This window comes from Petromyzon marinus, chromosome 18 (assembly GCF_048934315.1).
Source record: "Petromyzon marinus isolate PM22_M1 ecotype Great Lakes invasive population chromosome 18, UKy_Petmar_22M1.pri1.0, whole genome shotgun sequence".
Classification (NCBI taxonomy): Eukaryota; Metazoa; Chordata; class Hyperoartia; order Petromyzontiformes; family Petromyzontidae; genus Petromyzon; species Petromyzon marinus.
Window position 1 is genome coordinate 4,670,401 of NC_133684.1, and position 15,660 is coordinate 4,686,060.

Consider the following 15,660-nt stretch of genomic DNA (forward strand, 5'->3'; position numbering starts at 1 on the left):
TGCTTCCAAATGAAGCAGGTTTGAGTTCAGTACTGCTATTTTGGCCAGATTTATTGTGATTAGTAAGAGTAGTTGTGATTTTGATCCTGCAGAAAATTTGATGTGGTTATTGTTGCGAGATACATTTTTAGCTATTTAGAAGAAGCTGCTGTTTCCTCTAAATGTTCACAGATGTGCTGTTGAATATGTATTTACACTACCAGCTACCTAAACTTCAGATTGAAATTTGTAACATGGTGTTTTGTTGAATAGGAAATCTCTCCATCAGAAGATGTATGACACATACATTGAGGAGAGTGAAAGAGAACCTGAGCTAAAGGTAAAGTCATTAAAAAAAATCAACACCCAACACATGTGTAGCTTTGTAAAACACCTTTTTAGCAATGCCAGTAGTCTTGTTTGTACCATTTGTTTAACCAGGAGATGAAATAAACCAGTTGAATCTGCTATAACCAAATCACCTGGTATGAGCCAAAAAAGATGAACAAGATGAATCCTGGATATTGGATAGTTCTTGGATGAGTTACCACTAGGTAGAGAACAGGTAAAGGCTGTCGGGCTGTGTGTGGTAGGCAGCAGCAAAAATTCATTATGGTTCGTTCGTTCATTTCTCAGTCCACTTGTTCTGGTGAGGGTCGCGGTGGCAGCATGTTGAGTACGGTGGTCCAGATCTCCCTTTGCCTGGCAACAGACTCTAGCTCTTCCTGGGGAATTGCCAGGCGTTCCCAGGCCAGCCGAGCAATATAGTCCCGCCAGCGTGTCCTAGGCCGGCCCTGGGGTCTTCCCTCAGTTGGACGTGCCCGGTAGAGTTCCAAGGCGAGTCTATCGGGGGGGTGGGGGGCATTCCTGACCGGTGCCCAAACCACCTGGCTCCTCTCGATCCGGAGGAGCAGCGGCTCAACTCTGAGGCTCTCCATGATTACCGAGCTCCGCACCCAATCACGCAAAGTGAGCCCGGGCAACCCTGCGGAGAAACCTCATTTCGGTCCCTTGTACCCACGATCTCATCCTTTCGGTCATTACCCAAAGCTCATAACCATAGGTGAGGGTAAGAATCTAGATCGACCTGTAAACCGACAGCTTTGTTCGAGAACTCAGCTCCCGCTTCACTACCATGGAACGGTACAGTGCCCACAACACTGGATGCCGCACCGATTTGCCGGCCGATCTCTCCCTCCCACTTACCATCACTTGCGAAAGAGACCCCTCTTCCACTAAAGGCAGCTGTTCCCCTCTCACCTGGACGGAACAATCCATTGTCTCCCGGGAGTGAACCATGACCTCAGATTTGTAGGTGCTAATCCTCATTCCAGCTGCTTCACACTCGGCAGAAAACCGTTCGAGCGCATGCTGGAGATCACAGACTAACAAGGCAAAGAGGACAACGTCATCTGCAAAAAGGAGCAATACCACCTCCATGCCCCCATACTGGATACTCTCCATACCTTGGCTGCACCTTGATATCTTGTCCATGAAAATCACAGGAGTGGAGACAAGACGCACCCTTGATGGAGTCCACCCACAGTGATGACTGATTTAACACCAATAATACAGACACAGCTCTCACTTCGGGAATAGACGGACTGGATAACGCACAAAAGCGGCACCAGTACATCCCACAGCATCTCCAACAAGACATTGTGGGGAACACAGTCATATGCTTTCTGCAAGTCTACAAAACAGAGGTAGACTCGAGAAGCATCTCCCATTACCCCTCAAATATCTGAGGGAAAAGAGCTGGTCCATTGACGGAATCCACATTGTTCCTCCTGAATTTGAGGCTCGACCACCGGGCGGAGCCTCCTCTCCAGCATCTGGCATAAGCTTTCCCTGGGACGCTGAAGAGTGTGATTCCTCTGTAGTTGGAGCATACCCTCTTAAGTTCCTGTTTTTCAAAATGGGAACCACGACCCCAGTTTGCCAATTCAGAGGTGCTGTACCCACCTTCCATGCAACATTAAAGAGGCGTATTAACCATGACACTGCTACACTGTCCAGCGCTTTCAACAACTCTGGGTGAATCTCGTCCATCCTAGCAGCTTTGCCGCTATGAAGGCCCTCGACCGCCGCAGCGACTTCAGCTGTTTCCAGGGCTGTCTCCTGAGAGGAGGGCATGTCCACCGGGTTGAGGAGCTCCTCATTGTTCCTTCCACTTCTCGACTATCTTCTTAGTTTGAGGTCAATGTTACGCCATCCTTACTGAAAACAGCCTGGGTCACGTCCCGCCGACCCCTCCTAAGGCGTCTGATTGTTTGCAAAAACATCTTTAAGGCTGCCTGGTAGTCCCTCGCCAAACTCCTCCCACACACGGGCTTTCGCTGCAAAAACTGCTGCAGCTGCTGGCCTCTTGGCAAGCTGGTACATCTCAATCGAGTCGGGAGACCTTTTTCAGAGCATAGCTTGGAAAGCCTGCTTCTTCAACATGACAGCTTCCCTCACCAACTGACAGGCACCAACTACCTTCAGGCCACAGCTTTTCGCAGCTGCATCTGCAATCGACATCCTGAACATCGTCCACTCAGACTCAATGTCCACAACCTCCCCTGGAGTGCAGGAGAAGTTTTCCCAGAAGTGGAAGTTGATGTCTTTCTGCACTGGGGCTTCACCCGAGTGTCCAGAACAATACGGCCTTAGATCATGGGTCCTCCTTTGCCAGTACCAAAATATGAGAATAGGTTTTCCCCTTTTTTCTGGCAACAAAACAGGTGTTAAGATGTTAAAACACCAAACTGAAACCTTTAAGAAGGAATCATGTCTGCATTAACCATAATACTTGTGGTCAGAATGCAAACAAAAAACATACTCTGATAATATATGCATTGTCTTTGAAACTGATTGGTCCACACCAGAGACAACTTTCTTTCAAGCCTAGTCTCAAACGGTGTTAGACCAGAAGACGCCAAACGGCCTTTTTGCCGTCTTGTTTTGTTGCCAGAAAAAAGGCGAAAACCTATTCTCAAATACAGCCTTAGATCCGATAATACAACTATAAAGTCAATCTTTGACCTTCAGCCCAAGGTGCTCTGGTACCAAGTATACTTATGAGCATCCTTGTGTTCGAACATGGTGTTTGTTATTCACATTCTGTGACTAGTGCAGAATTTAAATAACATCTCATCGTTCGGGTTCAGATCAGGGGGGGGGCATTCCTCCCAATAACGCCTCTCCAGGTATCTCCATCGTTTCCCAGGTGAGACAAACTCCATCTGAACAGCACCCAGCCGGGGGTTTGTGAGTATTCCCACACCCACCCAGGGCCTCTCACTAGGGGTTACGCTGGAATCGGAGAGAGACCACCCCCGATCGAGAAGTTTGGTTCCCGTGCCAATGCTGTGTGTGGAGGTGAGACCGACTATATTTAGTTGGTACCTTTCCACCTCCTCCACCAGCTCTGGCTCCTTCCCCCCTAGTGACGTGACATTCCACTTCCCAATAGCTAGTGTCCATCGCCATGGTCCAGTAGTCCGTGTGAGACCATCTCTCTCCCTACCATACTGGCATCGCACCCGCCCCTCACCCTTCGTCCTGCAGATGGTGGGCTCTAATCAATGTTGTCCATCCTTGCCAACCTGCACCGAGAAGCATGGTAAAATATCAAATAACCTGTATGGTGTCGGTGTCTGTCATCAAGCAGTTCATTGACAAGAGGATTGTACGTGTGCAGATATAGAATTAGTGAATGCCTTGTATGTCTGTAACTTGGCTGTTTTTCAAACAGTCACATTTCCTGATCAGGACATGTTGGGTCCCGAGCCGCTCACTGACTTGTGTCGCCCTGTGCGGTGTTTGTGTGTACAGAGGCTGCGGCGGAATGTGAAGCTATTGGAGAAAGTTGTGAATCAGGAGCGTCCGTCGTGCCTGGTGGTGAACCTATACCCGGGCAACGAAGGCTACTCGCTGCTGCTCCGTGGCAAGAATGGAGCTGGTACCCAGCATCTCAATTTTTCCCGAAACCAAATAATGAGGCCATCTTGTTGCGGTTTTGTCCTGACTCGGTTAGGAAAACAGTCAATGTAAAACCTTCCATTCTGTTAGGGACCAATGCTGGCATGACTCGGATGTGTCGGTGGAAAAGAGGTATTTAGAGTGCATGCCCTTCGAGTCGGCGAAGCTAACAGGGAGGCGTCTTTGTATTTTGTGTGTGCTCGTGTAGACTCTGAGACGATGCGGCTTCCGTACGAGGAGGGTGAGCTTCTGGAGTACTTGGACGCGGGGGAGCTGCCCCCCGTGCTGGTGGACCTTCTGGAGAAGGCGCAGGTGTGGCAGCCTCTAAAATATTGTCATGTATACAGCATCATGCCTGTCAGAGGTGGCTTACTACATCTCTAGCACTCTTGTAGGACCAGTAAACAGTGCAATGATACGATACAATTTGATGTATTTTGCTTCTAAATCGATTGAGAGGGCACATTGGTGAGGTGAAGCGTGGATACTTCCACATCTTCTAAAATGTCTGGCCAGTATGGAAGAGTAGAACAAAACATACCCTATAGAGGGAGCCCTGTAGAACTCCGTCTAGTAGAAGCCATTCTGCCACCATCGGTGTGAGCAAGCATTTGCAGGGCTGTACTCGTACCTTTGATGTGGTTACATTTAAATGCTCTATAGATTTAAATTGTATTGCATTGGTGAATGCAGACTAGAAACGACAGTGCATCATATGGAGAGCCTTTATGGAGCAGTGAGTAGACAATGAGTGATGATGACTGTTGTCTTTCGCAGGTGAACATATTCCACAGTGGGTGCGTAATTGCCGAAATCAGGGACTACAGGCAATGCAACAACATGAAGGGGCATATGCCTGACACAAAGCATGTTCTGCTCAAGCCTACCACACAGGTACAAGTGGATGATTATAAGAATGTTATTGGTTCATCAAGGTAGGCTTCATTGAATCCCATGACAATTCGTATTTTACATGTGGAGGGACATTTTTTAGTGCCTTCAGAAATCTCGGTGATACACTTCAACTAAACATGTTTGTGCCCACTAACAAAGTTTGATTTCTTCACTAATAGCCTCGATGTTTTTTTCAGACCCTGATCTGTGACATCAATGCCATAACAAGCGACAGTCACAAGTGGACTCAGGTTTGTGAATCATCCCAGACTTCAGTTGAGACTGCATTCACATTGGGAGCTATTGTGTTTGAATTGTGATGAATGCCAATCTTTGGGATGTCAGAGCACCTCCAGAAAGTATGCGGCATGTTATGTTTATGCGTGTTTAATTGTGTGTTTGCTTATGACATGGAGCAATAATGCAGCGATTAACGCTATGAATCTGGTGACCTAAGTTCGAGTCCTGCTCACGGCCAAAATTGGTGACATCAGGAAACAAAGGCGACTGGGCGTGGTGCTTGTCACACCACAACCTCGTACGCCATGCCAACCTTCATAACCGCACCTGCCCCAACAGTCTGTATGGGTACATGGGGGATCTTTGTATCTATATGTTCGACACTGCAGGATGACAAGCTATCGCTGGAAAGCCACGTGCTGCTGGCCGTCACGGAGCCGCTGTGCCTTGACCCGTCTGTGACCGTGACGTGCGTCGCCAACCGATTGTTACACCACCGGCAACAGCTCAGCACACCGCCCATCCGACGGTAGTGTGACATCCCACAGCAGCAGCCCCCCCTGACTGTCTACCCCTGTGTTGGCTGTACATCGAGAGGTCGTTGAAAACCCTGATTATACTGGTTGTTGTGAGTTGAGCTCGGCTATCCGATTATATTATTTAAGAAATTGGTTTACTCTGCTGATTATCAGTTCAATTACACAATTGGATAACACGAACATTGTTGGGGGGGGGGGGAATAGTCCTCCTCCCATGTGTGTCACTTGACGCAAGGTGTCATTGGCATCAGGAGTGTCACACAGAGCGTGGTTTGCAGGAGGCAGGTTGAGGGTTTCCTGCCTTTGGGAGGCAGCAAGTGGGGCAGTGGCAATTTTTTTAAATGGCCGGAGTAACTTATTACAATTTTCAGCCAATTTACTTGATTGTCCCAACTTTAGTTGTAAGTCATATGTAGAGGGAGTATTTACACTAACACATAGACACTTGGTAAAAACATGATTTGACACCATAAAAATGGAGCAACTACAGAATTGCGTGCATGTTCATGTATTATTGTTAGTTTGAAAGAAAATATATTGATGATTACACTATGCAAGCTTTTTTTTGCATCCTTGGCAATGCCAGTTTCTGGCTCCCATGCAGAAATTACATGTAATTATCTGTATGCCTCACAAACAAATTGTACCAATTAACCAACCTATCCTGCAGTGTTGTACAGTTCTTATCTATTTGCCAAATGGAATACTGTTAGAGTGTGCATAGAGTACATCCTTGAAGCACCTGGCTAATTGAGAGGTCAGGTACCCTGGTTGGTATATGTTGTTCACAAAACCTCGTTATTTCCTTTCAGCCCATTGGCAGCTTGTAATGTTTTTTTACATTATGAAAATGTGAAGAGGGATTAAAAAAGCGACTACTGAAACCACCGAAAATCACGTTGCGAATATGTAATGCACAATTCAGGGCTATAGTCCTAAAATGGTACTCCCTGGACCGTTTCTGCGCAGCTTGGAGATGCAGCTTAAAGCAAATCGGCGTTGCTGTGCACATTTCCATTTTTCGGCTTCTGGTGTAAACTTTTCAGTTTTTTTCCCAAATTTGATTGTAAATTCTTAGGGCCTCCCAGGAAACCCCGTAAAATACGGGACAGGGTATTTTTACTCACCAGATGTACATTTGTGCAAGTTTCAAGGGCGCCACTTGGTGCTCACACACATTAATGCACCAGTCTCGTAAGATCCGCATTCGTGTGCGGTTGTACATACGTGTGTATATTTAACTACTTTTGCACCGTACTAAGCCAACCATGTTAATTGGGGGTGTGGGGGAAGTGTAACAGGAGCCGAATGCGCTGCTTACCCACCTCTGTCCCGTCTGCGAGCGCAGGTGCGTGAAGCGGCACGCGTGGCCAGCCATGATGCGGCAGCAGGAGGCTGCCTCGCTAGCGCCGCCTCCGGAGCTGCGCCTGCACACCTACCTGAGCCGCAGGAGAGAGCGGCGCCCACCAGCACCTCCGCCCGTCGAGCTGAAGCTCTCGCGATCCAGCACGGTCCTCCGCTCCCCGTCCATTGCCTTCTCTCTCTCTCTCTCTCACCACCACACCCCACTGATCTCATTCTCACTGATTGCCGTTTCCACTGTCGTAGCCACTGCATCGTAACCACTTGCCCATCCCTGCCTTGTCTTTCTCTTCACTCTTACCCCCACTGATCCCACTTTCACTGTTTGCCACTTCCACTTATTTGTAATGTGTGTTCGGGATCAGCACAGTTCTCCACTCACCATCCCTGCTTTCTGTCCCTCTACTTGCACCCCCACTAATCCCACTTTAGCTGTTATCCACTTCCACTTGTAATCTGTGTTCACTGTCCATTCTTCCATACTCCTTTATGCTTATGCACACATCACCCTTACACGATTCTATTACGAGTTAGGATTCAGGGTCATGATCTAAATCACAGTTCAACACTTATTTTAGCCATTGTGGCATACGTATAATTTAAATTGGTATACATCTTTAGTATTCATGATTACTTATATGTTGAATAATAAAACAATCTTTTTTTAAGATGATCAATTCCGTGCATCATGCTTGTATTGAACCACAATTGTAAGAATCGATTACTTTCTATTTACTCCCCTGATATTACATCAAAGTATCAAGTACCTTAATATACACAATCATCTCTGCTTTACATTATATCAATGCAGTCCTGTTCTGTTTCCTCATTCCTGGTCATACCCCATTCAAACATTGCTTTAAAATATATGGGAAGCTATGAATTTCATTAGTTAGCTATATCTAGTTGATGGTTATCTCAAACGGGCATTTCCTTTCGGTGTGAAACTTGTTTTGTTTGATTTTACTTGCAGAGCGTAGACACTTGGAAGCAAAGGCCTCAGCAGCTGTCCATTCCAAGTGAGCTTGACGTAAGTTTATATTTGTATATTTATTTGATGTTACCAAGGTTCATACTTTGAAAAGCTTTTCCTTACTTTTGGTGGAACGATGGCACAGTGGTTGGCAGACTGTGCTATGAACCCGCGACCTGAGTTAGAGTAACAAGTGACATAGCCACTCCACTTCACCTACCCACACTGGTCAGCATTGTGAATGTGGTGAAACATCTCCCCATGACCCCGACATGGCATGGGGATGCCTTTGCCGAGCAGTGAATTGACAAAAGGCTTGTAAATTGTTAAGATTATTATTTTGCAGTAATATCCGTAGAACAATCCTGTACATTAATCCGTTTAATTTTCTCGCTCGTGTCTGTGCAGATTGAAAAGTATTTTAAAGTGGAGCCACGTATTAAGACGGAGGATCCTACAGCATTGCCGCAGGAAACGACACCAGTAAGGATCGCGAAGAGGGAATATGTGGGCAGGCGAACACCCTTAACAAGTTATAACCAACTTCCGCACTTGTTGTCACACTAGCCACGAGCATTCACATTTCCAATTCCAGCGGATTGTGCATGCTATAAAAGTGTCCCTTTGTGACTTCCACAAAGTGAAAAACAATGCAGCTCTGATTTTCTTGCACACATTCATTCGAATTGAGGCCTGCAGACTAAAATGGAACTTCATGGATACATACAACCAATGCCGAGGAGATAGTTGAATGAGCAGAGCAGTGAGTTCCGAGATGTTATTGAGTTAAAATCCCAAACAGAATTATCTTTGCCCGTCATGTCTCCACACCACTGATCCTCGTTGCTGGTTTTGAGACAAGATGTTGGTTGCTGGAGTGGAGGGAACGCAAAGAGGAGTTCTGAGAAATGTATCATTGGACCTCCACATACACGGCGAGCAACCACGTCACACACACGATGCTCGGATGCGCCTTACCGTAGGCCTCCGATGATCTGGGATGGGGATTCCTGCAACTTCAGAGGTGGGATCGCTGATGGGATGATAGGGTCATTGTTAAGCATATGACACATTAGCACCGGGTATCCCAACTCCAGTCCACATGACCCACCACAGCCCATCTCTCCAATGTCCAAATACAGATTAAGTAGCTGAAAGCCTCAATATTCAGAGAAACATTCCGCATTGCGGTCATCTTACACGTTACATTTTTTGGTAGCATGAGCCAATTATAGCTTTTTTAAATGTTTATTTTTTAAAATTTGTTATATAGATAATTATGTGTACACTGCAATTAAAATACAATCACCACTTAATGTGAATACTGTTGTTTTTTAATCTACACGCATTTTACTGCCAATAAAGACTTTCAATTGCATGCATTGTTTTTATTTACTTGATATAAATATTGCATACGTTAATAATGGCAACACTTGGGTTTAGGAACATTGAGAGATATCGTGGTGTTGTAAAATATGTAAGTGCATTAGGTGATGAACATTTGACAAAATGTCAAGAAATGTAGGATAATGAGCACTCGGGAACAAATAGCAAAGTAGTTTTAAACATTCACCAGTTTTTACCCTGGGCGCTTCGGCATGGTAAAAAGAAACGGCGGGTTTTCAACTCTAAAATGTATTCTGTTACCATTCTGTTTCTTGTGGAGAGAAATTATGAATCTGTAATGAAACCGGCTCACAGAACAATTAATTGTAAAGCTCGGGTTAAAGCTCTCCCATCACGATGGGAACAGTGTCTTCGTGGTCAGTATGTGAACCCCGTTAAAATAAATGAAATGTGGTGGTGACCGTGTGGCTCTTAAGAGGGCAGACCTCTGAGCTGGATTCGAATACAGGACAGTACCTGTAAATAAAACCAGGGTCTTGAGTGCAGTGAGTTCATGGTCTTAACCTGGTCACCCTTTACTGCACACAAAATAAACCAACACATTAAATATAAAAATTTCATTACATTAAATTCCAGCAATGAGAGTCATAAATAAATTTAGGCTATCATGAGACAAACTTTGCTCGCAGTTGCAGGACGGGTGGGAAAGTGCTAACCTCTACTCTGGACCAGAAGTCACTTGAAAATATCTCAAGTACTTTGATATCCACTTCCATGGGCTGTTCTCTAACAAATTATTTTCTCCTATGAACACGACAAGGATAGATCAGATATACGGTGGGAAGCTGCTGTTGTGGGTCGCACATTATGACATTCAACTCGCTCATGGTTACAAATCGCTTTTTCCGATTGCTCGCTCTCAAACTCCATTACCGCTTGACAAAGCGTGGGAGCGCAATTGGTGCGCGCATGTGATCGAGCGCGTACACCTGTATGCTTTGTCGCCGCGGTGTTGCCCTACTGACGGCGACGCGATGCGGCGTGCGCAGGCCCTGGAGGACGAGTACCAGTTCGAGTACGAGGGAGGCGGCGGCGGCGACTGCATCTCGCGCCTCGTCATCTGCCGCAGCCCCGGTGGCGGGGACGCCTGCCGCGGCGAGATCTACGCGGGGACGTTCCCCGGGCGAGACGATGACGAAGATGGCGAAATGCCCAGCGGAGCCAAGTGAGTAACTAAAGAAAAAAATTGTTAACTATTAACTCAATAAAGCTATTTGGGTTGGGTGGCGTAAGAATGAATGTGTCATGAGCCTCCACCACCCAACAGCCAGTAAGGTTTGTCACGTAAACGCAGCAATTAGTTAGGACTTCAGCCCACCGGTCTGTTGGAGCGTAAATACACAACATTTACAATTTGAATATGACGTTTCGCTGGTAATTACATCCAGCATCATCGGGCCAGACTATTCTGGCAAATCGCCAAATGATGCTGGATGTAATTACCAGTGAAACGTCGTATTCAAATTGTAAATGTTGTGGATTTACTCCAACACACCGGTAGGCTGAAGCAGTAACTAATTGACGCATTGTTTACGTGACGAACCTTACTGGCTGTCGGGTGGTGGAGGGTTATGACACATACGCGATCTAACCAAAAAACCTTTATTATGAATAATATTGGTCGCGAAAGCCTATACGTGTTAAACTAACTATTAACTATGTTAATGTTCCTGGAGGACCCGCAGAACATGCAAACTCCCAATATGAGAGGTTATGATGTCATGTCCCGTGTCACGTCCCAACCTACGTGGCCCATCAACACACTCATTTTATTCTGTGGCGCACCAGAAAATATTGTAATAATACCCTATTTTAGACAGTAGGCATGATATAAATGTCCCCTCCAAATTTAATGACTTGCCTCATTTTGTGAGCGTGGCTAAATTTTTTACATTTTGATGAATGCTGTGCCTATCGGGGCCGCAGGGGTCACATGACCTTACAGCAGACGAATGGAATGTCGATTCTCACACCCGTGATTCTGTACCAGTATATCACTGTGTCGGTAGCATAAGAACTCCAGTTGATTTATCGATGTAATATTACATGCCTACTCAAAAGTCGAGAATTCATGTTTGATCAAAGGATTTTTACAAAAAATTTCCATGCCATTGCTGTGTTATTTTACAATCCGTGTCGTCGCATTACGCTGACACTTCGCCATTGTCTTCACAGATTCATCTTGGCATCAAAAGAAGAAGCAAATCGGTAAAATTTGTTTATCATTCTTGCAAAAAATTACCAGCATGCTCAGTACAAAGAATATTTGAGCAAACTGACAATTCACACTATTATCCCACTGCTGTTATTTCAAGTGCAGGATTCAAAGCTTCCACTTGTAACCGCTGTGTTGCTAGGAACCTTTTGTGTTTGGTGTATCAAGGTCAGCACCGCATGATTTTCGGCCGGGCATGGTGGCACATGATTGTCGGTTCAGTACTTTAGAGGCGGGGGGGGGGGTTGTTGGTGGATCACCGTGGACTACCGAACCCGCTGGGCTGCAAATTGCCCGGGAGGTGGCAGTCCAGCAAATGTGTGTAAATACTTCCGTTTGAAGCTTTTGAGTGTTTATCCCCCTGTTTGCTTGGATGCTCTCCATGCACACACGGGGCTACCACTCTTGAGACCTCTCGTTTCCTCCTAAAATTAAACTTGGACCCTGACATGATAAATGACGGCCGGACATTTAGCGGCTGTTATCTTAACTGGGCTACGTTGTGGGTCGCAGAGGGAAGTTCGGCAATATCTATAGTTGTAATGTACTTTATATGTCCCCACATCTGTGCGCGCCCCACCTTTAGTGAAGTAACCTAAAATAACCTCCACGACCCAGATAGCAAAGGGGCAAGCCTTAATCTAGATTGACAAAGGGCTCTAGATGTCTGTACACATTTAATTGCCCACATTTATATGTTCCTGTTTATTTCATATACCACTGCAGTGCCACTCAAAATTCAAGTTTGTTACTTTTAAGGTCACGCCTACCTGGTTACATTCATTGAAGCATTACGAGTTGAGAGAGAATCTGTGTTCACTCGTTGCTCAACAGAGTTGAAAAATGCATTACAGTCAACACACACGGAGTCATGGTGTAGAGGCATAGACGCAGAGATGGAGAGGAGGGGTTCCTAAGCGACCTGTAAATGTCAACTGATGAGAGTGATATTTTCAGCCGTTGACTTTTAAATCAAAATGAGGGGAGGGTGTGATCAAATAAAACTGAAACTTTACTTTACCAAGTGCATATTGAGTGGCACGCTTTAACCACCACCACTCATCTTAAAACGGTTCACTGGAACTTAGCCGGATGGTCACAGATGTCTTCCCGAATTTGCGTTTCAATGACGGTCGGATGTATTGATTAATCGATCGACCTGGCGCCCGACGCAGGTTCGTTTCGCAACTCAAGGATGTCATCCACGCGGACGTGAGGCAGCCCGTCAATGTGAAGCACATTTCCAATGGCCACGGCCAAAAGCTCACGTTCATCAACGATCACGAGAACCAGGTGAGCCCCCACGCCCCCTCTCCACCCCTTCCGTCCAGCCCCTCCCCCGCCCCCACTGAGTGTCCTCGCTTCACCCGTTTTAAGCCTTTTCCGTAACCTAGGGTGATGGCGGTTGCCATGAACGTATTCCATTAGTCTAGTGTGCCCTTTGAGATGTAATGTCATTTATAAATGGGAAGGCTTGGATATATAAAAATAGGAATGTTGAGTGATTAAAAAAAATAAACCCCACGCAGTATAATAACAGTTCAAGAGTAAATGTCGTTCCATGGTGAGATTTAATTTAGTCAACAACAAAAGGAGACTTTATAATGAGAAGTTTTAAAAAAGTTATCCTCAGACTTGAACCTTATAGCACGTTTGGTGGCTACTGATAATGTATCTGAACAAACAAACATGAATGCTTGGATCAACACTTTATCCAAGGGAAACTTAACATAACTATAATATATTTATTTCCCAGCAAAAGTCAGTTGGGTCACAGCTGCAAAGCCAGGACTGGTTTATTTTTCTGTCCATTGGGAGGATCATTTTTTAAACCTTGGACTTGATACATGGGCAGTTGTTAGTTTTATTAAGCCTCCTTAGCACCAATTAAGCCTCTTGTTGTTGTTCTCAATGTTCAGATGTTGGAGCCCATGGTTTCTTCCTCCGTGCTTGGCAAGGGCTTGCGACATCGCCCTCCCCCTATTAAGCTGCCAGGACCCGGTGGGAGTAGCAGTGGCTCCGCAGGTAACGGCAGATCCCATGGTCTCCTTACGAGTACACGGGCAGAGCCCGCAGAGTCGTTTCATCTGAATCATCTTCGCCTGCAAGCGCGTAACGAGTGTATAATTAGCCAGCCGTGCTAATCAGAGGTGGGGGAAGGACAACAGACTAACCACAAAAAGAAGTTCTAAAGAAATTAGTTTTCAGTCTAGATTTTAAAAGTGCATAGCTCCAACGGTTTCCTAATATCAGAAGGAAGAGGGTTCCAGATGTCTGCAGAAGCACTTCTAACATAGATTAGAATTAGAAAGAGTGAGGGAACAAAAATGTAGACGCAAATAGACATTAAATGCGATGAGAGAAAGAATTGCAGACAAGATAGAGGTGAGAGATTAATGCGCTTGTTGATATTCAATTTACTCATGTTTATTAAGATCTAAATTTGAGATGAAGTTTAATGGATACTGTTTTTTTTTCATGAATTTAAGGCCGCTTTTTAAATGCTTTGGCCTAAGCTTTTGCTTGGTTTGCTATGCCCCCACCCTTTGCTTTGTGATGCAGTGTTATTTAAGTGACAGAATAATGCAAATCCTTCCCCTTATCATTAGTTTACTTGGTTAACACTCGGTTTGATCCCTCCCCTTATCATTAGTTTACTTGGTTAACACTCGGTTTGATCCCTTTCGCCGCCACACCTGTACTCACTGATAGCTGCAACAACATTGTTGCCTATCGCACAGACCACACGGTTATGTTGCACTACATTTGTTTCCCTGATTTATTTTAATTGTTAAACGCGCCGCCCACTGGTTTTGCTCTCACCTCCAGGTTACTCCGTGTTCAGCCCAAGCGGGAGCTCTTTGAAGTCATCGACATCAACCCCACCCCCGCCCGGAAAATCTGCCGGGAACCGGAAACACTCCGCCGACCTGGTGCAGCAAGGCCTTCTTTCCCCGCCTGCCATGTCACCCGCCACCTCCCAGCGTAAGCCTCGCCCGCCACCGCCGATTCACGTGTTACCAACAATGATTCAGCTGCAGGTGGCGCAGGGTGGCTCGGAGGTCAGGGTGCTGAGCTGACACTGCTGTGATTGAATATAGGCAACTGCCTATAATTAAACAGCCAGTTTCTTAAGTTAAATGAGTCGCCAAAGAGCGAAGAAAAAAATATCTCATTGATTTTGGGTTTCCACTCAATTTGGCTAAATTTCAGCTGTGAGAATTCAAAATTATCAGTTTGGCTGTCATGAGATGAATATTCCTCTCGGTGGCAGAGTGGGTGGGAAAGTGCTGCCCTCTACTGCATCTCAGGGTTAGCTCGTTGATATCCACTTCCGTTGGGCCATCCTCTTACACGAAGGGGGTTATAATGCCCTGCGAGAGATCCGAATGGCTTCTTCATCTTGAGATGTGATGTCAATAGCATAGTCAGGATAAAATAAAACAAAATAAAGTTTTAACTTTGAAATGTGTTAAAAATATATTAACTACTATTTGAACTGTTTTTATTTCGCAATATAACTTTTTTTTTCAGAAGCCACCTGGCCACAAATGAAAGCTGAACTAAGTGGCTTATGTGGAAATTTACAGCAGTCAGATACTCGACACGCATGTTGATTATGAATGTGGAGGGAAAAACTGGAGGACCCGGAGAAAAATCCACGCGACCACGGGGAGAACATGCAAACTCCAAATATACATCTTGAATTCAAACTTTCGTGACTGCAGGAATTAATATTCTTGGGTCTTTCGGTAAAGTCACATAGGTTCAAACAAAATAATAAAAAAACTACGACGTTTCGATCGCAACACAAGCAGTCATCTTCAGGGAAAGGGGGGTTAGCTTCCAATGCAAACTGTTTATAAGGGGTTTGAAATGAGCCTAGCCCAAATGTCAGCAGCCAATGATAATTTAAGTGGTGGGCAGCCCAACCCCTCGTTGGTTGGGTTTCCACCAATCAAAGGGCTGCCAGGTGAAAATTAGCATTTTAATGAGAGATTAGCATGTTAATGGGAGATTAGCTTGTTAATGAGAGATTAGCATGTTAATAGCAGATCGCAGAGCCACAACGCACGGGTCGGCGT

General features: G+C 45.5%; 1 protein-coding gene across 6 annotated transcripts in view; it reads left to right on the top strand.

Annotated features, from left to right (window-relative positions):
• The window catches only part of SUPT20H (SPT20 homolog, SAGA complex component), a 35,558-nt gene that overhangs the window by 3,006 nt on the left and 16,892 nt on the right, over positions 1-15,660 (top strand). For all 6 annotated transcript variants that reach the window (XR_012942178.1, XM_032956571.2, XM_032956570.2 and 3 more), the window contains 14 exons: positions 253-319; positions 3,799-3,925; positions 4,154-4,257; positions 4,723-4,839; positions 5,037-5,090; positions 5,469-5,608; positions 6,967-7,129; positions 7,954-8,010; positions 8,362-8,436; positions 10,350-10,525; positions 11,536-11,568; positions 12,751-12,868; positions 13,495-13,600; positions 14,405-14,560. Coding sequence is in view for 5 of the 6 variants with exons in the window: in XM_032956571.2 (XP_032812462.2) it covers positions 253-319; positions 3,799-3,925; positions 4,154-4,257; positions 4,723-4,839; positions 5,037-5,090; positions 5,469-5,608; positions 6,967-7,129; positions 7,954-8,010; positions 8,362-8,436; positions 10,350-10,525; positions 11,536-11,568; positions 12,751-12,868; positions 13,495-13,600; positions 14,405-14,560 (1,493 nt within the window). In the remaining variant the exon portion in view is untranslated. The remainder of the gene's footprint in view (positions 1-252; positions 320-3,798; positions 3,926-4,153; positions 4,258-4,722; positions 4,840-5,036; positions 5,091-5,468; positions 5,609-6,966; positions 7,130-7,953; positions 8,011-8,361; positions 8,437-10,349; positions 10,526-11,535; positions 11,569-12,750; positions 12,869-13,494; positions 13,601-14,404; positions 14,561-15,660) is intronic.